This window comes from Eutrema salsugineum, unplaced genomic scaffold, assembly GCF_000478725.1.
Source record: "Eutrema salsugineum unplaced genomic scaffold, Eutsalg1_0 scaffold_14, whole genome shotgun sequence".
Lineage (NCBI taxonomy): Eukaryota > Viridiplantae > Streptophyta > Magnoliopsida > Brassicales > Brassicaceae > Eutrema > Eutrema salsugineum.
Genome location: NW_006256877.1, coordinates 5,957,350 through 5,984,884, shown reverse-complemented (window position 1 = coordinate 5,984,884; position 27,535 = coordinate 5,957,350). Strand labels below are relative to the sequence as shown.

Genomic DNA, 27,535 nt, shown 5'->3' with positions numbered 1-27,535 from the left:
CAAGATTAGTTGTATCGTTTGTGGATAACTGGATATGACTTATGTCCATTAAAGTACGTAAAAAAAAATTTTGTTGGTAATAGAATAAATATAATTCGTTGGAATCAGTGTACGTATATATATATATATGAATTATCTATATATATATATATGTGAATTAGTGTTATTGTGCAACTTACACACGCCCGAAACTTGCGTGGGCACTTTTTGTTTTTTTATTTGGATCATGAACTTCACGTTCTAAGGTTCAAAAAAAAAAAAATGAACTTCACGTTCTTCTGCATGATAGCCAAATGTAGGAGCCAAATGCATTAGCGTTTCTTTAACGAGATAATATTAATCAAAATTGTCCGTTACGACCACATCTATAAACTTCTTATCTATATATAACAGTCTATACCCTCATGAAAACCTCAAATCCAAGCTTAATAAGAAAATAAAAAATTGAAGGTATAGTGTTTCAAGACATGATGAAGTTCATGACAATATTGTTCATCGCACTCGTGATAGGCGCCATGTCGTCTCCACTACCGATCAGAGCAACCGCGGTTGGAGGTTCTGGAAGAGACATGGGCCTGGGCCACATGGCACAACAGTGTGTTGCGACAGAGCTCTCGCCATGCTTACCAGCAGTGACATTAGGAGGAACACCAACTGTAGATTGTTGCGGGAAACTAAATGAACAGAAGCCTTGTCTGTGTGGTTACATTAAAAATCCTGCTTATAGTATGTATATTACCTCTCCAAACGCTCACAAAGTCTTCACTGCTTGTAATGTTCCTTATCCTAGTTGTTGAAGCGCACAAGATGTTCCTAAGAATAAAAAATTAACAATAATAACAAAATATAAAAACTAAATCATTATGGAGCATTGAGTTTATGATGATGGTTGGGAGTTTTTCATGATAACAAAAAATATCTTGAAATCACTTACATTTTTACAGTTTTGTTTCCGTTTTGTTCATCTGATTTTTTTGGTAAGAAATTTTCTTCAAACCCATGACGAGTAAAACACTCGAGTACCACTGTACAGTCTGTATCACCTCACACTGTCACACACGAGTTCTCTTGAAGATAACTTACAACGCAAGTTATGTAGTAAGTTTAGTATAAAAATGTCTTACCACACACGAGTTCGCTTGAAGGTAACTTACACCGCAAGTTATATGGTAACTTCGGTATGAAAATGTAATATTTAGTAACATATTTGCGTAAATATGAATATATTAGTGATTCAACTTACCCTGTATTAAATATGACATCACCATGCATTTTTAGAATATGATAGTTTTTTTTTAATTGCTAATAATAATTATGATATTTTTATTGCAACAAAATTTTTAATGGGATAAAAATTTACGCTCATTTTATTAACGACTTAAATACTTTGAATGGTTCCAAAATCTAAATTCATAATACTAACTTTACATATATAATACCATTAGAATGCATTTCAAATTTATTTTTATTAAGAATATAATATTTGCTAGCACTGTTGAGTGTTGGCGTATATGTGATCATGCTCTACATTATTATATCGTCTTCAACATTACTTCTCTGCCTGTAAATGGAGTTGCGAGACCATGTTATAGTTGAGGGGCAAAGTTCTGAGAATCATTATATATGTTTGTTTGATAAAAGAATCTAGTTTTTCACAAATCACAAGGCAAACTTCTGAGTATCATCGCTAGCGTAGAATTTGACGTAGCGAAGGATTCTATGCATGAGTTAGTGATCCATTTGATTATGGTAATACCCCCAAAAACTAAAATAATACCAATGTTATATGTTTAGCATGAGAATCATAAGAAACACACAACCTTTTTTAATTTCGCTGAGATCTTTATAAATCTACAAGAACAAATTTAAAATATATATATATATATATTAAATCAATCAAAAATTCAATACAACTCAATTTTCTGATAAAAGGTTAATATATTTTACCAAATGAACAGTTTCAGTTACGGTGAAGCTATAAAGTTTTAAGAATGCCTAATCAAAACCCGGGCTCAGACAACATTTTTTAATTTATATACTTATTTGTTAAACCCATTTGATATTACGTAACGGCATAATCAGCCCAACTTATATTATATACATTTCAAGGGATGTACGTACACTTAACACATTCCTCATGCGTCTGAGCACTATTAGATAATGACCTTCACGTTCTCCTGCATGGTTGCCAAATGTCGGCTAGCCAAAATGCGTAAAAATTTCTTATCCAGGCACGACCAATCAGAAGTATCTGTTACGATTATGTAAAAACTCACATCAATATAAAAAGAATTCTCCAATCCTAAGAACCACAACACCAGAACTTCAAAAAATACTTTTAAGATTGAAGAAAATTTGTAAGCAAAGAAAAGCAGCTAAGGTTTGACGATATGAAGTTCACGACGTTAATACTCATCACATTCGTGACAGTCGCCATGTCGTCTCTTTTTCCGATCAAAGCAACCGCAGTTGGAGATTTCGGAGAAGTGGCACCATCGTGTGTTCCGATGGAGCTCTTGTCGTGCTTACCGGCAATAAGCATGGGAGGAGAACCAACTAAAAATTGTTGTGACAGTCTGAAGGAGCAGAAACCATGTCTATGTGGTTATATTAAAAATCCGGACTATAGTTTGTTTGTTACTTCTCCAAACGCTCGTAAGATGATAGATGCTTGTAAGATTCATATTCCGAGTTGTTGAAGCTCTCAAGATATTTCTAAGAAAAAATATTATTATTAATGATAAAAATATCAAAAGAGAAACTTATGTAACAATGAGTTAAATGATGATGATGGTTGGGACCTTGGAGATTATTATTATGGCTTATGTAAACATGAGTTTTTTTTAGTTGGCATGTATAATAGAAGACCCTAGTTAATTTAATTAACAAACAATTTTCTGCGAAAGATAAAGTGAAAGGACGACAAATAGAATTTAACGAAAAGAGAGGGAGACATAGAAGGAGATGATAAGAAGGGTGAAATTGAAAGTGTAGAAATTAATAAATTTATCGGCATATATCGTTGTAGATTTTTTAAGACATTAATCGATGTAGATTTAATAGTTATAATAGAGACATATGTCAACGTGTCATATTTAATTTGAAGAATCTATATTGAATGTTTCATATATTAAAATATCAAAAGATAATCAATAATTTTAAAAGAGACATATATATGGCATAGATTTTATATTGAAAACTATAAAAAAGTTGAAATGAAGTTTTTTTTTTGTCAATTATTCGTTTTATAACGAAAGCCCATATATGAGCAAATTACAGCAGTTTTGAAAGCCCAAAACTTACAAATTTAAACCCAATTATAACCCAAACCACAAGAGATAAGGGTTGATAATTTTAACACACGTGTATAACACGTGGAAGTCTTAGGAGAGAATGTCGGTTGAGGGTGAGAAGACGCCGTCGATGACGTCGAGTTCGCCGGAAAACCGAAATTTGAAGAGCATAATCCATGGAAAACACTCCAATCAGAACTACATCCTCCAGTAAAACCGCTGTTTCTTCGCCAATTTTACTCCTCTTTGAAGATCCGGTGAATAATTGTGATTGAAAACTTGCTTCTTCTTAAATTCCATCGCCGTTCATCTTTAACTCAAGACCTATCCCTTATGCCATTAAGGCGATTGATAGGGACTTTGGGAAGCATATCTTTCAGTTGAGAGAGGATGAGAGGATGATACCAGCACTACAAGAAAAATGTACATTGTTAGCTCACGATTAGCGCTATTATATTGATTTGATAGCGTTTTCATGAACGCTGTGATCTCCGGAACTATAATAGGGTAATCCCTATACGATAGCATTTTCGGATTATACAATAATATATACTTCTATTATAGCGTTAAAATTGTATTGTTATTTACGATATAGTAACTCATTTTAGACGTTGTTCTATGTAATCTAGTAGCACTATTTGCATATTATAATATGGATTTTTGTCGCACGGTTTTGTTGCTATAGACTAATCTCTTGTAGCTCCTTTTTTTTGGCTACGGTATAACGTGTTGTAACTCTTTTTCTGGGCTATAGTATACTGTTTTATAACATTTTTTCCGGGCTATTGTTTAATGTGTTCTAGTTTTTTTTTTGGTTACGACCTGTAGTTTTACAAAATTATTTTCAAACTGAGAGAAACCTGCTTTCCAAAACTATATGAAATGAAACCAGCGTTTGCATTAAAAACACTCTTATTTTTATTAAACATCCAAACATGTCTTACACAAAACATCACAAGGACAAACATCATACTAAAAACAAGTCTTACAAAACGTGGTCATGGCTGCTTGAAGTGCTGAAGCAATTCTTTGCGTGAGAAGAGCTTGCCTAGCCTGGGAGAGAATCAATGCCATAAGTTGCATTGTTCCAAGCAACAAACACACATAGTAACTGCAACAAACCAAAACCATATTGATGTATTGGGAATCTGTGATTACGTAATTCTCCAAAGTCATCAAGCAAAGGCATAATTTCAGAATTGCACCAAATCCAACTGAACAAATTACCTCAAGAAGATGTGATCATCTTGCAACCGGTTTTTGCAGCAGTTGTTGCCCTCTTCTGTTTTTTGTCCAATATAAAACTTCACCAGGTTTGATCTTGTATCCAAAACACGTTCCAATTGTTCTAGAGAAAAGTTTATTGTAACCAAAACCTGCTTTTGATGAACTGTGCAAATAATAATCGACCTAAGAGTGTTAAACACAGTATTATTCATGTAAAGGACCAAGAAATCAAACCTGTAATGATGAGATGTAACTGAAACTGATTCAAGTCTCTCGTTTTACTTAATGTGGTCTAAGTATTGCAACCATTCTTCTTTTCTGAAAAAAAATTTGAGAAAATTAAAAAACTCTCAAGAACAGAGAGAAGGAATAAGAACTAAAACCAAAAGCTAATGAGAGCATGTGCAATGGAGTCTTTAAATAGAGTCTTTTAAATTTTTAGGTGATTTAATTAAATCAAAAACAAAATATTTGGATAGAAACGTCTCTAAATTTAGAGACAGAAGAAACGTCTCTCGGCGACAGGTGTCAAGAGTTTATAGGTTTTTCTTTTTTATTATCTCTCTCCAGCAGACAAGTGTCAAATCATTTTTTTTTATATTATAAATTCATTTTTTCTCTCTCTCTCCAAACATTCTCTCTCTATAAATTTAATATTAAAAAATAAATAACAGACTCAAATCAGTCTTTCCATTGCACATTCTCTGAGATTAAGGAGAAGAAGAAACGTCAACTCTTTGCAGTCTCAAAAGCATCTTCACCAGATCACCCAATCCAATACACAAGAAAAATCAGAATCGAACTGATTGCAGACCGAAAGAGCTTATGGAAACCAAGTAATAAGCATCCAGGCTTCTGAAAACAAACAAACAAAATGCAACTCTTTGAAAAAATCAAAACTTACTTCATTTATACAAGTGAACAAATCAGAAAACTCCCTATTAGCAGAGGCCTTATATACAAAGCTCCTTTACCCAGAGGAGGAACCTAAAACACCAAAAAAACCATAAAACCTTTAGGAGCTTCTAGAGATGAGAGCAAACTATGATAAAGAATCATATCAAAGCTTGCACAACCATACAAAGCAAATTAACATTGATTTCGTGAAGATCAAAACAAAAATTCACAAGTTTTATAAGTGATTATAAGAATTAAGAAAACAATATACATGTTAGAAGAATAGAAGCTGACCATGGACTAGTCATCAAACTAGCATTCATAAGTGATAAACCAATGAGAAAGTTAATTGACTTAAACCTTAGCAGATGAGACACATGTAAACTCCGGAACTGAGATGTTCTTGTGCTCATGAGTTTGGACATAACTGCAAATAACAATAGTTAGGCAGGAAGAATGAGAAGCCATAAATCATAACAAACCCAAAGAAGAAACAGACTTCCTATTATTCCAAAATGACCACAAATCGGTGATCATTCTAAACATCATCAAATTGAATTCCTACAGAGAAAAGTTATGAAAGAACTGACCATCTCCAGGGGAGAGCCCAGAACGGTTGCGTTAATCCATCTAGAAAACAAAAGAAAATCAGCGAGAGCAAAGAAGTATGTGTATAAGAGGAACTCTTAACTAAAGATCATAATATAGACACATGTGATACTATCTATAACATAGACATTTAAACATAAAGAAACAATTATCAGGGATCATCGTTACATCTAATATGTCATTAGAGAATTGTCATTTCATATAGTTTAATGGCAGAAAGAAACTAATATTAGAGATCATGGTTGTTTTTTGACGGAAAAAAAAGATCATGGTTCTTATTCTTTATTGGAAACACTTCAAATATGATAATCGAAGCAACATTCAAGTAAAACCATAAATTGATGTAAGGATATTCTTTGCAATAATGGAGTCCGACATTTTATGGAACATGTTTTGCGGAAAAACACAAAAGACCAGATTAACAGAATCTACTTGTTTGAAGTTGCAATTCACAGGCCTAATGAGACAAAAATATATATATATCTGTAAGAAAACCCACCATTTGCTGCAGAAGATTTTTCACCTGCGGATAAGAGTTGAAGGATTCAGTGACAAAGTGATACTGGCTCAAAGTCAGAAGCATACCCACGAAAATAGATGCTCAGAACTAAGGAAAACAAAAAAATCAGAACTAACCAAAATCCATCTAATCCTTTCCCTAGAAACCCAAGGTCTAAAAATACCTGAGTACGAGGATTTGTGGTCTTGTAGCGGCAAGAGAGAGCGGTGGTGTGAAGCAGCGAGAGAGAAACAGAGGCGGCTAGAGAGTGAGTCAACGAGAGATAGTGAGCAGAGAGAGGGATTCGGCGAGAGAGATAGAGTCGCGACGAGACCAAAATCTTCATTATCAGTAATTTAAAAACCCAGAATTTTGAAGGTATTCTTAGACCCAGCAGAGACGCTCAGGGAAACCCTAGATCTTCTGATGCTCTTGTCGGAGAAGCAGAGGGGGAGGCATTTTTAAAGAAGGAGCAGAGGTTGTTGAGAGATATGGAAGGGAGGAGCAAGGAAGAGGCGGTGGTGGCCACAGCTATGGCAGAGGAGCAGTGCAGCAAGTCGCAACCTTTAAGCGGAGTTAACAAAGATGATTGTAGATGGAGGACGTCGAGAGTACGGTACCGATTCTGGATCTAGAGAGTCTTAGGAAATTTTGAGAGAGGCTAGGAAGAAGAATATAGAGAGAAACTGACAAAAGCATAAGAGTTTTTGGAAAAAATTAGGTTTAGCGTTAGAAAATGGTTAAATTGGAAGAAAAGGGGGCAAAACCAAAATATTTTGGTTACAAAAATGATTTTTCGGCTAAGTGTAGGCGCTCGATAAGTGTAATAAAGCTCACCAAGTGAATTTTTCCCGCTATACATATTTTTGTGTTTAGCATTACTAAAATGCTATCAAATAGTAATCCACTTCAAAGCATACCATCTTTAATAGCAGTTATGAAAACTGAGCTATTATAATCTACTATCAATAAATATTTTTCTTGTAGTGCAGAGGTTAAGAAGTAGATTCGTACCACGCATCGACGGAACTGAAACACCGCCTCATCTACAAGAGGACTAAAACACGGAGGAGTTAGGGTAAAACACAATCCAAACTCGTTGGAATCTTATTACCAGATTAAAACCAGAAATTATTTATCTGTTTATAACGGAAGAAAAACTCCGATACTGATCGTAATATTAACATAAGAGGAGAAAAAGTGCTCTCGCTCTCTGAAAGATAGAGATGAGTGAAAAGAGAAAGAGAGAAAAAAAAAACTCCTCTCCATTTGTCCTCAAGTTGAAATGAAGTTAAATTTTTAAGAAATGCAGTAAAAGATCAGCTTATTTTTATGCTTAAACTATTAATTAAAATTTTTATGGCATAAACCAATCCAAATTATCGGATACGAATATGTAAATCTCACATCTATATATAAGATATGATGTTTGCCATCCTAAAAACCTCAAAACCAAAATTTCAAATAAACTTTAAGAAACAGAAAATAAAACAATTTCATAGATTTGCGATACCATGTTAGTTAAAGGGCAAAATTCTGAGTATCATTGTAATTTTAAATAAGATTACCTATTATATATGTTTGATAAAAAGAATCTAGGTTTTGACAAATCACAAGGAAAAGTTTTCAGTATCATCAACCAAGTTGTCTTGGTCTAGTGATAACTTTTAAGTGGGAAAGTTTTGAGTTCAAAAGTAACTCTTAAGTGAGAGAGTTTGGGCTCGAATCTCATTAAACACTTAACCATGCTTTAAATTTGGAATATTTTCAAATCTATACTCGGATGTAGGATTTCATAGGATTAGTCTTTAGGCCTAAATAGTTTTTGGGATGTCCACAGTTAACAAAAATATATAAAAAAAGTTCAGAGTTTCATCGATAGCGTAGAATTTGACGTAGCAAAGGATTCCATGGATAAGTTAGTGATCCATTTGATTATGGTAATACCCCAAAAACTAAAATAATACCAATGTTATTTGTTTAGCATGAGAATCATATGAAACACACAACCTTTTTGATTTCGCTGTGATCTTTATAAATCTACAGAACAAATTAAATATATATATATATATATATATAATCAATCAAAAATTCAATACAACTCAATTTTCTGATAGTTAATATATTTATCAAAATGAACAACCTCAGTTACGATGAAGCTATAAAGTTTTAAGAAGGCCTAATCAAAATCCGGGCTCAGACAACATTTTAATTTTCATACTTATTTTTACAAACCCATATGATAGTACGTAACGGCGTAATCAGCCCAACTTATTATATACATTTTTAGGGATGTACACCTACACATTCCTCACGCGTCTGAGCACTATTAGATAATGACCTTCACGTTCTCCTGCATGGTTGCCAAATGTCGGCTAGCCAAAATGCATAAACGCTTCTTATCCAGGCACGACCAATCAGGAATATTCGTTACGATTATGTAAAACTCACATCTATATAAAAAGAATTCTCCAATCCTAAAAACCTCAAAACCAGAACCTCAAAAAATATATTTAAGAAAGACGAAAATTTGAAAGCAAAGAAAAGCAGCTAAGGCTTGATGATATGAAGTTCACGACGTTCGTACTCATCACATTCGTGATAGTCACTGTGTCCTGTCCTTTTCCGGTCAAAGCAACCGCGGTTGGACGTTTGGGAGAATTGGCACCATCGTGTGTTTCGATGGAGCTCTTGCCGTGCTTACCGGCAATAAGCATGGGAGGAGAACCAACTAAAGATTGTTGCGACAATCTGAAGGAGCAGAAACAGTGTCTATGTGGTTATATTAAAAATCCGGACTACAGTTTGTTTGTTACTTCTCCTAATGCTCGTAAGATCATAGATGCTTGTAAGGTTCCTGTTACTAGTTGTTGAAGCTCTCAAGATATTTCTACAAAAAATTATTATTATTAATGATACCAAATATCAAAAGTGAAACTTATGTAACAATGAATTAAATGATGATGATGGTTGGGACCTTGGAGTTTATCATTATGGCTTATGTAAAGACAGGCAATATTTTTAGTTTGGATGTATAATAGACCCTAGTTAATGTAATTAACAAACATTTTTCTCCGAAAGAAAAAGTGAAAAGACGACAAATACAATTTAACGAAAAGAGAGGGAGACATAGAGGGATATGATAAGAGGGGTGAAAATGAAAGTGTAGAAATTAAAAAAGTTATCGGTGTATATCATTGTAGACTATTTTAAGACATTAATCATATTTGAAGAGTCTATATTGAATGTTTAATATATTAAAATATCAAAAAGATAATAATTTTAAAAGAGACATATATATGGCATAGATTTTATATTAAAAACTTTTAAACTATATATGTTAAAAGTTGAACTGTAGTTAAATTTTTAAAAAATGCAGTAAAATATCAGCTTATTTTTATGCTAAAACTATTAATTACACTTTTCAGAGATAAAACCAATCCAGATTATCCGTTACGACCATGTAAATCTCACATCTATATATAAGATATGATGTTTACCATCCTAAAAACCTCAAAACCAAACTGTCAAATAAACTTTAAGAAGCAGAAAAAAAAAAACAATTTGAAAGCGTAGAAAAGCTTCTAGGGTTTCAAGATATGAAGTTCACAAAATTAATGTCCATCACATTCGTGATAATTGCCATGACGTCTCTCTTTCCGATCAGAGCAACCACGGTTGGAGGGTTAGGAGAAACGGCACAATCTTGTGTTCCAACAGAGCTCTTGCCGTGCTTACCTGCGATAACCATAGGAGGAGAACCAGCTAAAGATTGTTGTGATAAACTAAAAGAGCAGCAACCGTGTTTCTGTGATTATATAAAAAATCCAATGTATAGTATGTATGTTACTTCTCCAAACGCTCGTAAAGTCTTAGATGCTTGTAAGATTCCTTTTCCTAGTTGTTGAAGTTCTCAAAATATTTACAAAAAAAAATTATATATTGATAAAATAAGAATATCAAAACTAAATCTTACGTAACAATGAGTCAATGATGATGATGGTTGGGATTTGGGAATTTATCATGTTATGGTGCAAACTTATAAATTGAAGTGTTTTTAATATATATATATATATATATATATATATATTTGTCCCACTTAAATTTTAAAAACACACACGTTTCTGCTGTTGTAATTAATTGATTGTTTGAGTTTAAATAGAAAAAAAAATGTTATGGAATTTTAGTTTATACAAGTTAAAGGAAATGTGGGGACTAATTTAATAAAATTATACAACACATGAAAAAAATGAAAAAATCAGTGTGAGGGACTCAATCAAAATTAAATTTAGTATATGCATGCCTCATAATGGAACTGTGTAAGTATTATATTTAGAAATCCACAAACTTTTTTTTAGAATAAAAAAAAATTGCTTATGTGTACAACACTCAGTGGAGATAAAAATTTTATTTACCGGGGTCAAATTTTTTTTAATATAAAATTAAATATATTATTGATACGAGCATGGACGAGGTACGAGCTGAGGGTCAGGCCAGAGGACTAGTCGAGACCGGAAATTATCACCAAATGGCCGAGCTAAGCGAGATGGAGGCTCCGGAAGGGAAGTTGGCCGAGGTGAACGACCCAAGTCCAGAATTGACCGAGCTCACTGGTCCAATTACGCGGTCCCGAGCTAGGAAGCTGTCCATGGTCATTTGGAGGTTATATACCGAGCTGATGGCCAAGTTCATGGACGCCACACTAAGCGACCGAGCTGTAACACTCTTAGCTTATTCGGACGGTGTGGTCCCTTAATACTCTTTTTCCTTGCATCCAGGTTTGTCCCACTGGGTTTTCTGGATGGGATTTTAATGAGGTTAAGGCCCACATCTTTTCCTTATCCGAATTAGTTAGAAGTCGTTACAAGGAGTTGAAAGGCCATTCGCGCGAGAGAAGTGAAACGGTCATCCGAGGAAGCCGAGTGGTCCTTTATCGTATTCAATGTATCTATTTATTATTTCTGTCTTTTGCACTTCTTATGAGACTCTATATAAAGAGCCGAACCCCTTGTATTTTGAACATACACTTTTATCAATAAATCGAGATTTCCTCTTGTTCTTTCTGAGTTTTCCTTTCTTAGGTGGTTAGCCTTGAAAGTTTACTTTTGGTTTATCGGATTCAGCCCATAGGATTCGACGCAGCCTTCCTTACATCTTGTTTTCGATTTCGTTCAAAGTAGTTTAGGGGCAGCAGGATTTTCGAGACCAAGTCTCACGCCTGTTCATCCTTAACCCGCGAGATCAATACTTGGTGTTTCCATCCCTTGATCAGTTTCTGTTTCTCGCGAGTTGGGCCTAAGGATCTTCGAGGCGACCCCTCACCCCTTAGCATCTCTCCGACCAAACCGATCTGGCCGAGTCTATCAACCCCTACCCGACGAGCAAGTGCAATTTCCTTGGGAGGATCGTATCAAGTGGTATCAGAGCCCACTTGCTTAATCGGTAGTGTTAATCTATATTTTAACTTCCGCCTTTTCTCATCCCTTTTCTTCTGTTATTTCCGTTATCAAAAAAAAAAAAAAGAAATCGAAAAGTCCAATCAGAAAAAAAAAAAAAGAATTCCAAAAGTCAAAAAAAAAGAAGGAAATCGTATTCTTTTCTATCTATCTATTCTTTTTCTTCTCCTCAAACATTTGATAAACCAAGGAAACCTAGGGGCAGTCATCGTGAATCGATTAACTCCTTTAGAACCGGAAGGAAATCTTGTGTGGGTTTGTGAGATTAATAAGAGAGGGAGTGAATCAAAGAGAGAAACACTAGAAAGGATTTTTACTAACGTGTTTGTTCTTTTTTGCGAGGTACGTGCATGTCATCCGACTACTCGTTGGACGATTGCGAGTTCTACACGTTCAAAGAAGGAAATCACGTTCGCTGGTATACTCCCCGAGAAATGGAGGCCAAACTTAACCAGTTAACCGAATTGATGGAGCGTATGAGCCAAAGGATGGATCGGCTAGAAGTCCAGCCAAGGCCCGAGGAGGCCAACGATCAAAACCGTGAGGAGCCTATGCATATTCGCCGAGACCGGAATTTCGAACAGGAGATCGAAAACCCCTTCTACGCAGATAACCACTCTTCCGGAAGTAGTCGAGTCAGGCCGCGAGGAAACCGTGGTGCACACCGAGGTCGAGCTGGATTAGACCGCGACCGAGGCAATAATTTCCCAGGCCGAGACTTCCGACGTGAAGGAGGACGACCTCAGCGACCCATCCATGAACGAAGAGAAGCAGAACCGGATCGAGGACGTAGCGATAATGATCTAGGAGGCATGAAGCTGCGGATTCCACCCTTCTACGGAAAGAATGATCCAGACGCCTTCCTAGAATGGGAAAAGAAGGTGGACATCGTGTTCAACTGCCAGGACCTGTCAGAGAGGAAGAAGATCAACTTGGCGGCCTCCGAGTTTAATGGCTATGCCATAGACTGGTGGGACCAGATCATGGTCAGCCGGCATAGGAACGGTGAACGGCCAGTAGACACTTGGGACGAGATGGCCACTCTCATGCGGCAACGGTTTGTACCTTCCCACTACCACCGGGAATTACATACCAAACTTAGGAGGCTCACGCAAGGAACTAAGTCCGTGGAGGACTACCATCAGGAAATGGAGCGATTAATGCTTAAGGCCGACGTATTCGAGCCAGAGGACGCGACCATGGCCAGATTTCTAAGTGGCCTAAACCGTGATTTACAGGACCGAATGGAGCTACAGGAGTATAACGATATGGCCGAGATGCTACACAAGGCGATTTTACCCCTGGAGCCAGTTCGCGACCGAACTACCGAGACGACAAAGCAACCTATCCCTCGCGCTCTAACACTCAACCGAGGACGGACGCAAGACCGAACCAGAACACAGGAAAGACCGAGGCCAGTTCATCCAGGACGCGAGACATCGAGTACTTCAAGTGTCGGGGAAAGGGACACTATGCCAATAAATGTCCGAATCAGAGGGCTATGCTCATGCTCGACACCGGAGAGATCATATCCGATCACGAGGGGGAAACCGAGCCGGTCTACGATGAAGAAGAGACCGAGGAGCGAGCTGTGTCCGGAGAGTTACTTGTAGCTCGGCGTGTTCTTATAGCACAAGAACGGACCAAGGAGGAAGACCAGAGGGAAAATTTGTTCCACACCCGGTGCCTGGTCCAAGGAAAGGTGTGCAGCCTGATTATTGACGGAGGAAGCTGCACCAACGTGGCTAGTACTAGTATGGTTGAAAAGTTGGGATTGGAGACCCGTAAACACCCTCATCCTTACAACCTACGATGGCTTAACAACCAGAGGCAACTCAAGGTCACCAAGCAGGTCACCGTGCCAATCACCATTGGACGATATAAGGACGAGGTCGTTTGTGACGTTTTACCTATGGAGGCCGGTCATCTACTTCTAGGACGGCCATGGCAGTTCGACAAGAAGGCGATCCATGATGGGTTCTCAAATAAGCATTCCTTTGAGCACCAAGGTCGCAAGATCGTCTTAGCACCCTTTTCACCATATGAAGTCTATCTCGATCAAGTTAAGCTGGAAAAGAATTCTAAGGGCAAAGGTATTATGAGCGAATCCCAAAACACTTCACTACAAAAGAGAGAGTCTGAGAAAAACCTAGAAATGGCCTATGAGGGAAATCCCGTGAGCAAAGAATCTTTTCTTGTGAGGCCTAGCGAGGTGAAATATGCCTTAGCCACAAAGCAACCTTTTGTCCTTCTCATTTTTAAAGAAGCTTTGGCTAGCCATACTGACCCTGAGCCGGTTTTACCGAGCAGAATCTCTCATGTTTTGCAGGATTTTGCTGATGTCTTTCTAGAAGACGACCCAGGTGGTTTGCCACTCCTTCGAGGAATTGAGCACCAGATCGACTTCGTGCCCGGAGCTACCCTTCCTAACCGACCCGCCTACCGTACTAATCCAGTCGAAACCAAGGAGCTTCAAAGACAGGTGGATGAACTTCTGGCCAAGGGTTATATTCGTGAGAGCATGAGTCCATGTGCCGTACCGGTCTTACTCGTGCCCAAGAAGGATGGAACTTGGAGGATGTGTGTCGACTGCCGAGCCATCAACAACATAACGGTTAAGTATCGCCATCCTATACCTAGGCTAGACGATATGTTAGATGAGCTTCATGGTGCATGCATATTTTCTAAGGTCGATTTAAAAAGTGGCTATCACCAGATTAGGATGAAAGAAGGTGATGAATGGAAAACTGCTTTTAAAACTAAGCATGGTCTTTACGAGTGGCTTGTTATGCCTTTTGGACTCACTAATGCACCTAGCACATTCATGCGTTTGATGAATCATGTTCTTAGGTCGTTCATAGGTGTTTTCGTGGTGGTTTACTTTGACAACATCATAATTTATAGCAAGACCCTGGATGAACATGTGATACATTTGAGAAAAGTGTTAGATGTGCTTAGACGTGAACGCCTCTTTGGAAACCTTAAGAAATGTACTTTTTGTGCGGATCACGTTGTCTTTTTAGGTTTTGTTGTGAGTTCGCAGGGAATCCAGGTCGATGAAGAGAAGATCAAAGCGATCCAGGATTGGCCGAGCCCAAAGACTGTTGGAGAAGTCCGGAGCTTTCATGGACTAGCTGGCTTCTACCACCGTTTTGTCCAAAACTTCAGCACGATAGCCGCGCCTTTGACCGAGACCATTAAAAAGGAGGTCGGGTTCAAGTGGGAGCAACCGCAAGAGAAAGCCTTTCAACTCTTGAAACATAAGCTAACCCATGCGCCCTTACTAGCGCTACCTGACTTTCTCAAGACCTTTGAGATCGAATGCGATGCCTCAGGGGTTGGAATTGGAGCCGTGCTGATGCAAGAAAAGAAACCCGTGGCTTTCTTCAGTGAGAAGCTAGGAGGAGCAACTTTGAACTATCCAACCTACGATAAAGAACTGTACGCGTTGGTCCGAGCCTTGCAAACCTGGCAACATTACCTGTGGCCTAAGGAGTTCGTCATACACACGGACCACCAGTCGCTCAAACATTTAAAGGGTCAACAAAAGCTTAACAAGAGGCATGCCAGATGGATGGAATTCATCGAGACCTTTCCATACGTCATTCAGTACAAGCAGGGTAAAGAGAACGTGGTGGCCGATGCTTTGTCTCGACGACATACCTTGATTTCCACTTTGGATGCGAAGGTGTTAGGATTTGAACTGATGAAGGATGCCTACCTCACTGATCCAGATTTCCAGGACGTTTACCGAGCCAGTTCCAAATTTGCCCATGGAAAATACTACCAAAGTGATGGCTATCTTTTCTATGAAAATCGGTTATGCATACCTAACACATCTCTTCGTGATTTACTTGTTAGGGAAGCACATGGAGGAGGACTGATGGGGCACTTCGGAGTAGCTAAGACTCTAAGTGTGGTGCAAGACCACTTCTTCTGGCCGCACCTGAGACGCGATGTGGAGCGAATTTGTAGCCGTTGTACGGTCTGCAAGATGGCCAAAACCCAAAGCCAAGGCCCAGGTATGTACACTCCCCTTCCGATCCCTAGTGAGCCTTGGACAGACATCTCCATGGACTTTGTGTTAGGATTGCCGCGCACTAGGAGAGGTAGAGATTCGGTCTTTGTGGTTGTAGATAGGTTTTCTAAGATGGCTCATTTCATTCCATGTCATAAGACCAATGATGCATCAAATGTGGCTGACCTGTTCTTTAGGGAAATAGTCCGATTGCATGGGGTTCCTAGAACCATTGTCTCAGATCGGGACACTAAGTTCCTTAGTTATTTTTGGAAAACCCTATGGTCAAAACTTGGAACTAAACTTTGTTTTTCAACTACTTGTCACCCTCAAACTGATGGACAAACTGAGGTAGTTAATTGAACTTTGTCAGCCTTGTTGCGATCCGTGATTAAAAAGAATCTTAGAATTTGGGAAGATTGCTTGCCACACGTTGAATTTGCTTATAATCATTCAGTTCATTCAACTACAATGTTTTCTCCTTTTCAACTTGTGTATGGGTTTAATCCGCTTACCCCACTTGATCTAACCCCTTTGCCTATGAGTGAAAGACTTAATCTAGATGGCAAGAAAAAGGCCGAACTGGTCAAACAGATGCATGAGAAAGCCAAGGAGAACATTCAAAGGAAAACCGAGCAATTTCAAAGAAAAGCAAACAAAGGCAGAAGCAAAAGAACCTTCGAGCCCGGCGACCAAGTTTGGATTTATCTAAGAAAGGAAAGATTTCCTGAGGAACGAAAGTCCAAGCTGTTACCCCGAGTCGATGGACCATTCACGGTCTTGAACCGCATCAATGACAATGCCTACCAGATCGACCTCCGAGGTAAGTATACGGTCAGTTCAAGCTTTAATGTTTCTGACTTAGTTCCCTTTCTTCCAGATGGACCAGACTTGAGGACAAGTCCTTTTCAAGAGGGGGGGGAATGATACGAGCATGGACGAGGTGCGAGCTGAGGGTCAGGCCAGAGGACTAGTCGAGACCGGAAATTATCACCAAATGGCCGAGCTAAGCGAGATGGAGGCTCCGGAAGGGAAGTTGGCCGAGGTGAACGACCCAAGTCCAGAATTGACCGAGCTTACTGGTCCAATTACGCGGTCCCGAGCTAGGAAGCTGTCCATGGTCATTTGGAGGTTATATACCGAGCTGATGGCCAAGTTCATGGACGCCACACTAAGCGACTGAGCTGTAACACTCTTAGCTTATTCGGACGGTGTGGCCCCTTAATACTCTTTTTCCTTGCATCCAGGTTTGTCCCACTGGGTTTTCTGGATGGGGTTTTAATGAGGTTAAGGCCCACATCTTTTCCTTATCCGAATTAGTTAGAAGTCGTTACAAGGAGTTGAAAGGCCATTCGCGCGAGAGAAGTGAAACGGTCATCCGAGGAAGCCGAGTGGTCCTTTATCGTATTCAATGTATCTATTTATTATTTCTGTCTTTTGCACTTCTTATGAGACTCTATATAAAGAGCCGAACCCCTTGTATTTTGAACATACACTTTTATCAATAAAATCGAGATTTCCTCTTGTTCTTTCTGAGTTTTCCTTTCTTAGGTGGTTAGCCTTGAAAGTTTACTTTTGGTTTATCGGATTCAGCCCATAGGATTCGACGCAGCCTTCCTTACATCTTGTTTTCGATTTCGTTCAAAGTAGTTTAGGGGCAGCAGGATTTTCGAGACCAAGTCTCACGCCTGTTCATCCTTAACCCGCGAGATCAATACTTGGTGTTTCCATCCCTTGATCAGTTTCTGTTTCTCGCGAGTTGGGCCTAAGGATCTTCGAGGCGACCCCTCACCCCTTAGCATCTCTCCGACCAAACCGATCTGGCCGAGTCTATCAACCCCTACCCGACGAGCAAGTGCAATTTCCTTGGGAGGATCGTATCAATTATAATTTTAATATATATCATTATTGTGTTTCATAAAAAAATTATATTATTAATTGACAAGGACACTTTAAAAACAACATTTGTTTCATGTGTTATTAACAAGTTTGTCATGCTGAGGTGTCACCTCCACAAAGCTTCTCAAAAAAGACTTATAATACTAGAATAATGACAATCAATGTAACTCATATTAATTTGGTTAGAGAATCAAATAAATATCTTATTAAACTAATTATTAAAAGTAACTAGTGAACTTGTCCACGCCTTGCGTGAGCTGATATAATTTTTCATTTTATTGTTTGAAAATCTAATAGTAGTTTGAAACCATTTATTTTTTCTATTATTGAGTATATTTGTTTATTAGATTTTCTTTTATTTTAATGTTTAAAGACATGATCATGAAAATAGTATAAAAGAATATAGATAAAAGCATATTAGTATCCAAATAATTTAGTTTAAATAGTTTAAAATATTTTGATCAATGTTCTACGTATTTAAGACAAAGTTTTTTGAAGTACCGTATGAACTCATTTGAAGAAGAAAGAATGGTTAAACAATTTAGAAAAGGTGTGAGAGAATTAGAGAGAAATCATGTACATATTTATACTAAAACATTTGAAGTCAAATACACTCTAATCTAGACATCACAAATACCATCATTCTCTATTTATTGATTTTTATTTTTTTGTTAAATTTTTACTAAATTTAGGTTTTATACAATTTTAAAAATGGTTTGATTTGACAGTGAAACCAAGCATTAAAACCACAATAATTTAGAATATACATTCTACCAATGTCAGTTTCACCATTTTTTTCTCTCTCCATATTTTTTTACTTTTGTATGGCTACTAATATTTTTTATTTAATTTTGTGTACAAATAATTGACGAATTAGTGTTAATATACTCAGACTATGAGACAATGAAGTCTTGGTAAATCCCTAAACTCTATATTACTTCATGAATATGTAAGATAGTTTTCAATTTTTTTGACAAAAAAAAATTTATTGGTTAATTGTTTATTCTCTATTTTTGTAGGTTAACATGGTTGATTATCAGATGGAAGTCAAGCGCATTTTATGAGATCAAGCTCTTCGTCATCTCTGTCATAAAAATGTTAGTAATTTTTTAGTTCTCTAAGTATAATTTTAATTTAGATGAATAATTTATTGCTTAATAAACAAACAAATCATAATCAATGAGTTCTTTTTTTTATGCCAACAAATTATAGTTGTATGCGATGTGGTTACTTTCACCACTGCAAAGATATTTCATTGGTGTTTATATAAGCAATGAGTTCAAGGACACATTTTAATTAATACATCAGATCCACGAAAATTTAACGAAGAAAGATTGGTAACTTTTCTCAGCTTCAGGATTAATAGTAATTTCTAAAGTAGAAGAAATATGAATCACATTACATGGTATTTCTCACTAATCATTTATTCTTTTTTTCAGTGTGGATATGCAGGAATTCTAGACTCTCATTGCTTTAGTTAATATTATAAGCCACAATTCTTGAATATGAATCAGAAAATTTGCTTGATTTTGAGGAAACAAATATGGATAAAAAGGAGTAAGATTTGAAGGATATGATGCAGAAGTATTCATTTGGATTGACATTTTTATTGGTTTGGATGTATTGATTAGAGAAACGTTGCTCTATTTTTAGTTAATTTATTAGGAATCAGAGTTTGTCTTTCCCTTTAAACCAGCAATTTGTTATTTGTAAATTTTATACTGTCTTACATTGTACAAAGTCTTCTTGTGGACAAAAGGTACATTTTTATATTTGTATAAAAATTATTGTAAAATCTATAATTTTAATCTCAATTTACATTTGTTGTTGTAATCTAAAGTTGGTGTAATGATAACCTCAATTTATGTCTCATAATCTCTAAAATTTATATTATATCCTAAAAAAAACGTGAATTTGTTTTAAAAAAAGATTTATTGGCCAAGAATAAAATATAAAATATAACTTATTAATTATTTTGATACTATATTTGTTGCCAATATTTTAGGTGTTATTAATTTTTAAAATTTTAAATATTTGAACAAACAAATTTGTAATAATCAATAATTAAGTTTACTCGCATATAGTGCCTTCAATATTATTTAAATATCCACTGTATTGTTTCCTAATTTTCAGCCTAATATAACTAAGCATTAAATAAAAGAAATTATGTGATTGCAATTTTTATTATTATTCGAATTTGATTATATATGATAACTACCTAAAAGAAGGTATACAAATTTGCTTAGAAAAATTATATACTGACCAAAAATAAATTATATTTTATTAAATTAGTTTTCATGTTTTATGTTGTAAGTTGATTGTTTCTCTCTAATTTTTAGTGGAATTTTTTTTAAATAAAATACATGCAGAATACATGGAATACATAAAAAAAAACATGCAGAATACATGGAACACATATATAGAAATACATTCAAAATACTACCTATTTATTCTATAAAGTTCTCAACCAGTCCTAAAAACGGATGGATGCGTGCGGACGAACCACCTAGACGGACTTAGGACAAGTTAAGTATGTTAATATGTGCGGGTGAACCACCTAAACGTACTTAGGACAAGTTAAGTATGTTAAAAAAATTATATTAATATAATTACGACTGAGTTGGACCAAAATTTATGAATTTATTATTTTTATTGAAATACTACCTATCCTTTATTATATATTCCTAACATTTTACTAAAATTAAAAAAAATTACAAAGATTTCATAAACGTATACAATTTAAAATATCCGAATTAATTTGATAAAAAACGATATGAAATAACACAAAATAATTTACGTGATTTTTGTAAAATTCCAAAAACGGTAACCCACTGCAAACATAACGTTTGTGAGGTAAGGGGAGAACAAATCAAAATCTAAGTATTATATGTGATTGATTGATAGATTTTTCGACGCCCGAAGACTTAAATTTTAACAAACATTTGATATTTGTACATGCATGATGACTAACCATTTAGGGTCATTAGTATATGGTGGTCATTACAATAAACATAATTTATATTCATAATCAATACATATAAATATCAAGTATAAAAAAAAAAATTGTAACACCAATCATGTCCGCACATGCGTGCAGACCAATATCTTAGTGTCTTTTTACACCCAAAACTCATTTTGGAGCTGACACGTAAGCGAAACACTGTAAAAATTGATGTGAATGCGACACGTAAGCAAATCACTACACAAATAAGTATATAGATTATTCAAAAAATATATATTTCATTCCTTAATCATATTTATTAAGATATTTATTAGCCAATCAAATAGAATAAAAAGATTCGAGATTTAGTTATATCATATTAATTGTTTTCTTATATTCAATCTTTATTCGATTATATAATATGAAATATTTTTAAATCATTATATTTCTTTTATTCTTTTTTTTTACTTTTCTTTTCTGAATTAATTATCACATCAAATATATAATAAATTTATGTTTTATGCATATGCGATAATTTGAATTTTGAAAAAACAAAAAAAAATCTCAAAAGTTTTTATTTAATAAGATATATTAATTTTTCAGTTAAAAAATAAACTATACAATTACATTCATATTAAAAATAAAAATGAAAATCAATAGTAAAATCTTATATTGATATTATATATTTTTAATTGCAATACTAATACAAATCATATTATTACTTATCATAGTACTATTAACATACATATTAAATTAATTAAATTATTTATATTTAAAATAAACTAAATCATGTTTCGTAAAATATTTTATAGATACTTCATGCGGTGCATGACATAAAAAATATTTGTTTATGATTGAAAAATATTTAATTAAAACTATGCATTCAATATTTCTATCGATTATTTTCTGATTTTTATACTTTCAGAAAAATTATTGTAGTTTAACCATTTAAAAACAATATTCAAGATAAAAACAAAAATCCTATTTTTTGCAAAAATATCAGTTAAAAAAATTTCAAATATAATGCAGATGGAATTTGGTTGTTACCTAATATAGTTATCAAATATATTTTGTATTTATTTCTATTTATTATTGATTATTTTTTAAAATTCTAAAAATCTATATAACATAATTTAGAATCCCTACGATTAGTCTTATATAAGAAGAAATGTATTCCATAACATGTTACTCATCATTTTTTTAAAAAGTAGCATTTTGACCTAATTATAATATTTGTTAGCCATAAATCTTTTTTCTAACTCAATCTCTGATTTAAAACTATTAAAAAATATTTAAAAAATAAGGGTGAATATCATAAGACTTTGCAAAAAAAAAATATACCAAGTTGTTGTTGGTCTAACAATTGAGAGTGTTGTAATTGATTTCAAAAGTTAGTTATTTATTTCATTTAATTTTATCATTCCTATTATTTTAGGGTAAAAAGGATGGGGGATTATTGGGAGTTGGATTTATAAAGATTTTGGTTAATTTTAAAAGTCATGAAATCCTCCCCCAAACTTAAATCACACTGCCCCCAGTGTGAAATAAATTAGGCAAGGATGAGAAATAGAGTATGTGAAAGATTTAAAAAGATTAAGGAAAAGAAAACTTACCTGGTGGTGGTGATGATTGATCAAACTTGGATGCTAGGGATCCAAAACTGATTTGAACAAGGTGGTGGTGGTGAAAGTGGTCAAGGATGAATTTGCGGTGGCCAAGGATGAATTGGAGGTGGCTGAGGGTGGATGGAAGTGGCCAAGGTGGAACAGATGTGGCCAAGGTGGCCGGCTGTGCTGGCCGCGGGTCGGAGCTTCGCGGCCGCAGTAGGACGCGTGCCGACCACGGTTGAGGACGTCGCGGCTGCGCTAAAACACCTGCTGATCGCGGCCGAACCTCCTTTGGCCACGGGCAGCCCCTGTTCTTCTCTTTTTTTTTATGGCATACTAAGGTCTGTCTAAAATAAGAAAAAACAAAACTTTTAAAGAAAAAGAAAGTTTAAACAAAAACAAATAAGTACCTAAAATGGGTTGCCTACCATCAAGCGCTTTGGTTTATAGTCCTTTGCAAAGAAAAAAACTTATTTCAAATAGGATCTTGTCCTAAGACAAATCCTTTTCAAAATCCTCTTGTTCTGTCTTGCAGGTTCTTCATCACTCCAGAGTTATTCTGGTTCAAATGCCTGGGCTATTTGCTCTCCTCTTTTGCTCTTAAGTGGTGTAGCTTCATAGAAGATGTCCTTGTCGATATTGGCAAAGGAAACTCGCCTATTAGGCCAATCCATGATGGCTCCGGCAGTTGCTAAGAAAGGCCATCCAAGAATAACTGGATAAGAGTCATCTTTGGTCTTCACTATGTATAAATTGATAGGTGCAATGCAATCTCCAATCCTTAGAGGAATGTCTCGGGCTATCCCTCTTGGTGTTGCACTTGAATCATCTGCTAAGCTAATCTTTGTCCTGGTACTTGTGATCTGCTCAAAGTTTAATCCCTAAGCTACTCTGCAAGAGCACAGATGTGCAGTTGTAGTATTTCAGGGGTCGAACCACAGAGACGAGAAATTCACTCAATAAACCAATTAGACTTGAATGACGCTAAGCAGAATAATGCAAATCGAAATAACAAAGCAATAGAAAACGTTTAGAAAACTCGGATGGATGAAAATTAGGCTTAGGGCGTTTCTCAGGAAATCAAAGAATGCAGATCAAACGATTAGTCAGGGTTCAGGTTTAAGCACGGTTCTTGAACTCGAATCACAGAATTATAATTAACCAACTTCCGTTGTGAGAATTATCTAAGTTAAAATCCTAGAATTCCTTTGCAAATCCTACAGATTTAAACCAGCTTTAATGCACAAGTTCGATATGTTCACAAAGTATCTAAACCAAATTCCTTTGCGAATAGCTACTTTGCTCACCCTAGGTTCTTTCTAGTTATTCAATTACACTTCCGTGTCAATCAATTAACCTAAGATCTAAGTTCTAGGTGGCCAGTCCAGAATTAGCTTTAAGAACAACCTATAGTGAAGAACTAAATAGATTATGAACCCTAACTAAATCAATTAATCAAACATCCAGAGAAAATCCTTTATGAGAACCCTAAACCTAACAAACAAACTACTCAGACATGAAGATTGAAGCAATAAACATGATTGAATAGATTGCAGAAAGCAGTAAATAGTTAAATAAACAGGGGTTCGAAATCTTCTCTCTCCGGAACAGAGTTTCAGACTTGTCTCTCCAAAAACTCTCAAAAACAAAAGTCCTCTCTAAAAAAATCTAAGGTCTCGATATATGGTGGCTAAAACCCCTATTTATAACTTAAAAACACGTTTTGGGCTTTCTTGTAATTATTTGGGAACTTCTAGGCCCAACTCCTTCTTCAAACAGGAAACAAAATCACGTTTTCCTTATTTCTGCAACAAGTGTCGAGCGTCACTCTCCATGGTGTCGAGCGACACTAAAGCACAAAATCCATCCTTGACGAATTTGATCCTTGTTTAGCTCCAAAGTGCTCCAAAATTACCAATTAAGCTCCAAACGTACCTATGACCTGTAAAGACTCCAAAAGACTCGAAAAACACTAGAAAGACTCTATAAATAAGACCTATACCATGGTTTAAAACTATAAAAACCATGATATATCAACTCCCCCAGACTTAGCAGTTGCTTGCCCTCAAGCAAACAGAATACCAAATAAGAGAAAGAGGTTTGAAAATACGGAGACTCAACCTTTCATTTGAACATCGCTTTGACCGATCACCCTACAACTCAACTACTGCTTCATCATTCCAAATCAAACCACCATGTACTTCTCCGCAAACATTCACAGCTTTCCAGATTAAATCTAAAATTCCACAACATTGTCCATAAACAATCATTGTTGGATCTCACTGATGATTCAGATGCCAAGAACCTTCTAGACTCTTTCCCGTACTATACTCAAACAAATCAGCCATACACACTTTGGTACTTTTCTCTCCCCCAGACTTATTTTTTTTCGCACACTCATCATCTCTTTTTTTTTATGGCGTATACACGTTAAGGTTAAAGATGCGAGTACTGATGGTGTTTGCCATCGAGTCCCCGAGTTGTCCCCTTACCTTGTATCAAAGGGTTTCAGCGAATAATGGGTCATAGGAAACTTTCCTACCCCTCGTTTCCTTCCTTTGTGTGATCATTCCAACTTAGAAGTGAAATAATGAGATCCTTGGAAATTTTCCTAGCCCTTCACTCCTAAGCGAAAATCATCTCAATCTTTTCGCCTTTTTTTTTTCTTTCTTCTTCTTCACCTTTTAGCTCGTCACAGGGAGAGAAACACCAGCATTAAGTTTCACACAGGCTTTCATTTGTCAAGTATGAACGAGGAATCAAGCTCTATGAACATCAGTCACATCAATGAGGTAAAGGAAAGAGTTCAGAGATTAGCTCAGGTTAGTGGATTCTGTTGGAAACATGGACGCCTCTAGTCAACTGGTCAGCCTTTGGATTTTTCATTAGTCTCATCTAGACTGAATCTGCAGCAGTGGTCACTTAGATGAAAGGTCAGCACAATAATTCGAGGAAAAGCATCATAATCTCCAACAGGTTTTGACTCAAAAACGTTTTGACACGACTGACTCTTAAGAAAAACAAACACAATGTCAGCAACTACCTCCCCCAGACTTAAACAACACTGTCCTCAGTGTTATCTAGTCCGAAGTTGGTGAAACAAAAGAAAGGAAACAGAGAAACGCAGGAAAAACAGAGAACTTACCTGGCTGCAATGATGGTGTCAAGCGACACTGATGATGGTGTCGTGCGACACTTGTTCTTCTCGTACCAAATTGCAGCAGACCACTCCAAATTTCTGGTTCGACTCCGGTTTTCTGATTTCCTAATTTTTTTTTTTTTTGACTGGTGTCGACCGACACTGATGGTGGTGTCGCTCGACACTAACCACTTCGTATCTGTTACACCTAAAACACAAAAACGAAAATCAAAAGAAACAAAAAGACTTATGTACAGACTTACCAGTGGGTTGCCTCCCACCAAGCGATTGTTTTAAGTCATTAGCTTGACTTGGATAGACTATGCATCTGGTGGATCAGACAGTGGCAAAGAATGCCTCTGTGAAAGTCGTCTCATCCATGGTGGTGTGTAGGCATTGTGCGCATGAGGTCGTCCAAGGAATACAGGAATAGCACTAAGGTGAGATCTGTGTTTGGACCACTTTAACCTATTCCCTACAATATCATCAATCAAAAAACCAAATGCCCTACGATAATCTCGTAGCTTGCGTCGTGAGACAGAGTCTGCATCTTTCAAATCAGTTTTGATGATATCACAAGTATTAGGATTAGGCTCAAGAAGTGCGTACCTTTGCTTTGGTGGAGATGAATGGAGCATTAAGTTTTGAGATTTCTGCTCAATAGCAACTACTGGTTCTGTAGACGTCTTAGTCAACTCAGATTGATCTATCACCTTCTCAGCATCAAGCACGTTCTGATCTCCAACTATCACTTCAGGTATTACACTGACTTGGAATGTCTGACCATCTATGGTGGGATCCTTCAGCTTCTCCATCTTGAAAGTCATGATGGTATCTCTCAGGTGGAGATCAAGGTTACCATGCTTGACATCAATTACTGCTCCAGCTGTAGCTAAAAACGATCTTCCCAGGATAAGAGGATCTTTGGGTTCCTCTCCATATTCCAGAACCACGAAATCTGTAGGAATTACGCAATCACCAACTTTAATCGGAAAATCCTCCAAGACAACTTTTGGGATTCTTTTAGATCGATCTGCTAGGATTAGAGAGATCTTAGTTGGTTTGAAATCAGTCGTTCCAAGGCTTACAGCTACAGAGTATGGCATGAGGTTAACACTCGAACCAAGATCACACAGCGATCTCTTGAACCTCTCTGAGAAGATAGAGAAGTCTAAAACAAAGCTTCCTGGGTCCGAAAGTTTCTCTGGAATCTTATTCTGAATCACAGCACTGACCTGTTCAGAAATCATCATCATTCCTTCCTCATGACTCAGATTATTAGTCACCATCCTCTTCACATAGTGTCTGAGAGTAGGAGCAATCTTCACAGCATCAACCAAAGGAATCTCAATCACAAGCTTTTCCATCAAAGCTTTGCATCTAACATCATCTAGTGGACTTCCTAGGACTCCTTGGGTAAGGAACCTTAGGTTTGTAGACTATTTCTTCTGTTGGTTTCGGATTCTGAACAACTTCAGCTTCTCTCTGCGATTGGTGTCGTGCGACACTAGTTGTGGTGTCGCTCGACACTGGCTCTGCAATTTCGAAATTTTCTTCAGATTCATCAAACTCCACGATTTCATCCTCAGAAATACCCTTTTTAAACACAGGACTCAACTTTTTACCACTCCTTAACGAGATGGCACTGCAGTAATGCCTAGGATTGGTATCAGTCTTCCCAGGAAAGAATCCTTCTTGCCTTTTTACAGACTCTGCAGTTTGAGCAACCTGAGTATTAAGCTTCTTGACATGAGTGTTCAGAACTTCAATTTTTCCATTCAGATCCAGATACAGAGCATCAATCTTCCCATTGAAATCCACAGTCATCTTCTGCTGACCTTCCAGTATCTGTTCCAGCATAGACTTCACCTCATTATCAGGAGTTTGAGTAGGAGGAGAACCATAGTTCCTTGAAAAACTGTTGTTGGAGTAGGATGTCTGGTACTGAGG

General features: G+C 36.4%; 6 protein-coding genes and 1 long non-coding RNA gene across 7 annotated transcripts; 4 read left to right on the top strand and 3 right to left on the bottom strand.

Moving 5' to 3' along the window:
• Positions 1 to 418: 418 nt before the first annotated feature.
• On the top strand, positions 419 to 868 carry LOC18022772 (non-specific lipid-transfer protein 2). Its single transcript, XM_006405734.2, has one exon. It carries the CDS (start codon positions 468 to 470, stop codon positions 795 to 797), a length of 330 nt encoding a protein of 109 aa, XP_006405797.2. The 5' UTR covers positions 419 to 467; the 3' UTR covers positions 798 to 868.
• Positions 869 to 2,299: 1,431 nt separating this feature from the next.
• LOC18022771 (non-specific lipid-transfer protein 2) lies at positions 2,300 to 2,812 on the top strand. The gene has a single exon (XM_006405733.2). It carries the CDS (start codon positions 2,391 to 2,393, stop codon positions 2,697 to 2,699), a length of 309 nt encoding a protein of 102 aa, XP_006405796.1. The 5' UTR covers positions 2,300 to 2,390; the 3' UTR covers positions 2,700 to 2,812.
• Positions 2,813 to 3,239: 427 nt separating this feature from the next.
• On the bottom strand, positions 3,240 to 5,074 carry LOC112088524. Its single transcript, XM_024158895.1, has 3 exons — positions 4,521 to 5,074; positions 4,283 to 4,404; positions 3,240 to 3,703 (listed from the first exon to the last, which is right to left on the bottom strand). The coding sequence occupies exons 1-3, from the start codon at positions 4,730 to 4,732 to the stop codon at positions 3,633 to 3,635; spliced, it is 405 nt and encodes a 134-aa protein (XP_024014663.1). The 5' UTR covers positions 4,733 to 5,074; the 3' UTR covers positions 3,240 to 3,632.
• A 37-nt stretch (positions 5,075 to 5,111) lies between these two features.
• LOC112088525 lies at positions 5,112 to 7,210 on the bottom strand. Its single transcript, XR_002900528.1, has 5 exons — positions 6,710 to 7,210; positions 6,526 to 6,549; positions 6,008 to 6,047; positions 5,778 to 5,844; positions 5,112 to 5,507 (listed from the first exon to the last, which is right to left on the bottom strand). It is a non-coding gene; the product is annotated as an uncharacterized LOC112088525 (long non-coding RNA).
• Positions 7,211 to 9,019: 1,809 nt separating this feature from the next.
• Positions 9,020 to 9,513, top strand: LOC18022770 (non-specific lipid-transfer protein 2). Its single transcript, XM_006405732.2, has one exon. The coding sequence runs from the start codon at positions 9,091 to 9,093 to the stop codon at positions 9,397 to 9,399; it is 309 nt and encodes a 102-aa protein (XP_006405795.1). The 5' UTR covers positions 9,020 to 9,090; the 3' UTR covers positions 9,400 to 9,513.
• Positions 9,514 to 10,050: 537 nt separating this feature from the next.
• Positions 10,051 to 10,476, top strand: LOC18022769 (non-specific lipid-transfer protein 2). The gene has a single exon (XM_006405731.2). It carries the CDS (start codon positions 10,125 to 10,127, stop codon positions 10,431 to 10,433), a length of 309 nt encoding a protein of 102 aa, XP_006405794.1. The 5' UTR covers positions 10,051 to 10,124; the 3' UTR covers positions 10,434 to 10,476.
• Positions 10,477 to 25,905: 15,429 nt separating this feature from the next.
• LOC112088421 lies at positions 25,906 to 26,952 on the bottom strand. The gene has a single exon (XM_024158698.1). The coding sequence runs from the start codon at positions 26,950 to 26,952 to the stop codon at positions 25,906 to 25,908; it is 1,047 nt and encodes a 348-aa protein (XP_024014466.1).
• Positions 26,953 to 27,535: the final 583 nt, after the last annotated feature.

Bases quoted from the DNA above. Each gene is read 5' to 3' on its own strand.
- LOC112088524 (XM_024158895.1), bottom strand. From the start codon at position 4,732: ATGAATAATACTGTGTTTAACACTCTTAGGTCGATTATTATTTGCACA. The intron at 4,405-4,520 runs GTAATTTGTTCA...GGTTTGTTGCAG, and splicing joins GATGATCACATCTTCTTGAG to TTACTATGTGTGTTTGTTGC. The intron at 3,704-4,282 runs GTAAGACTTGTT...TTTTTCTTGTAG, and splicing joins AGCAGCCATGACCACGTTTT to TGCTGGTATCATCCTCTCAT.
- LOC18022772 (XM_006405734.2), top strand. From the start codon at position 468: ATGATGAAGTTCATGACAATATTGTTCATCGCACTCGTGATAGGCGCC.
- LOC18022771 (XM_006405733.2), top strand. From the start codon at position 2,391: ATGAAGTTCACGACGTTAATACTCATCACATTCGTGACAGTCGCCATG.
- LOC18022770 (XM_006405732.2), top strand. From the start codon at position 9,091: ATGAAGTTCACGACGTTCGTACTCATCACATTCGTGATAGTCACTGTG.
- LOC112088421 (XM_024158698.1), bottom strand. From the start codon at position 26,952: ATGGAAAAGCTTGTGATTGAGATTCCTTTGGTTGATGCTGTGAAGATT.
- LOC18022769 (XM_006405731.2), top strand. From the start codon at position 10,125: ATGAAGTTCACAAAATTAATGTCCATCACATTCGTGATAATTGCCATG.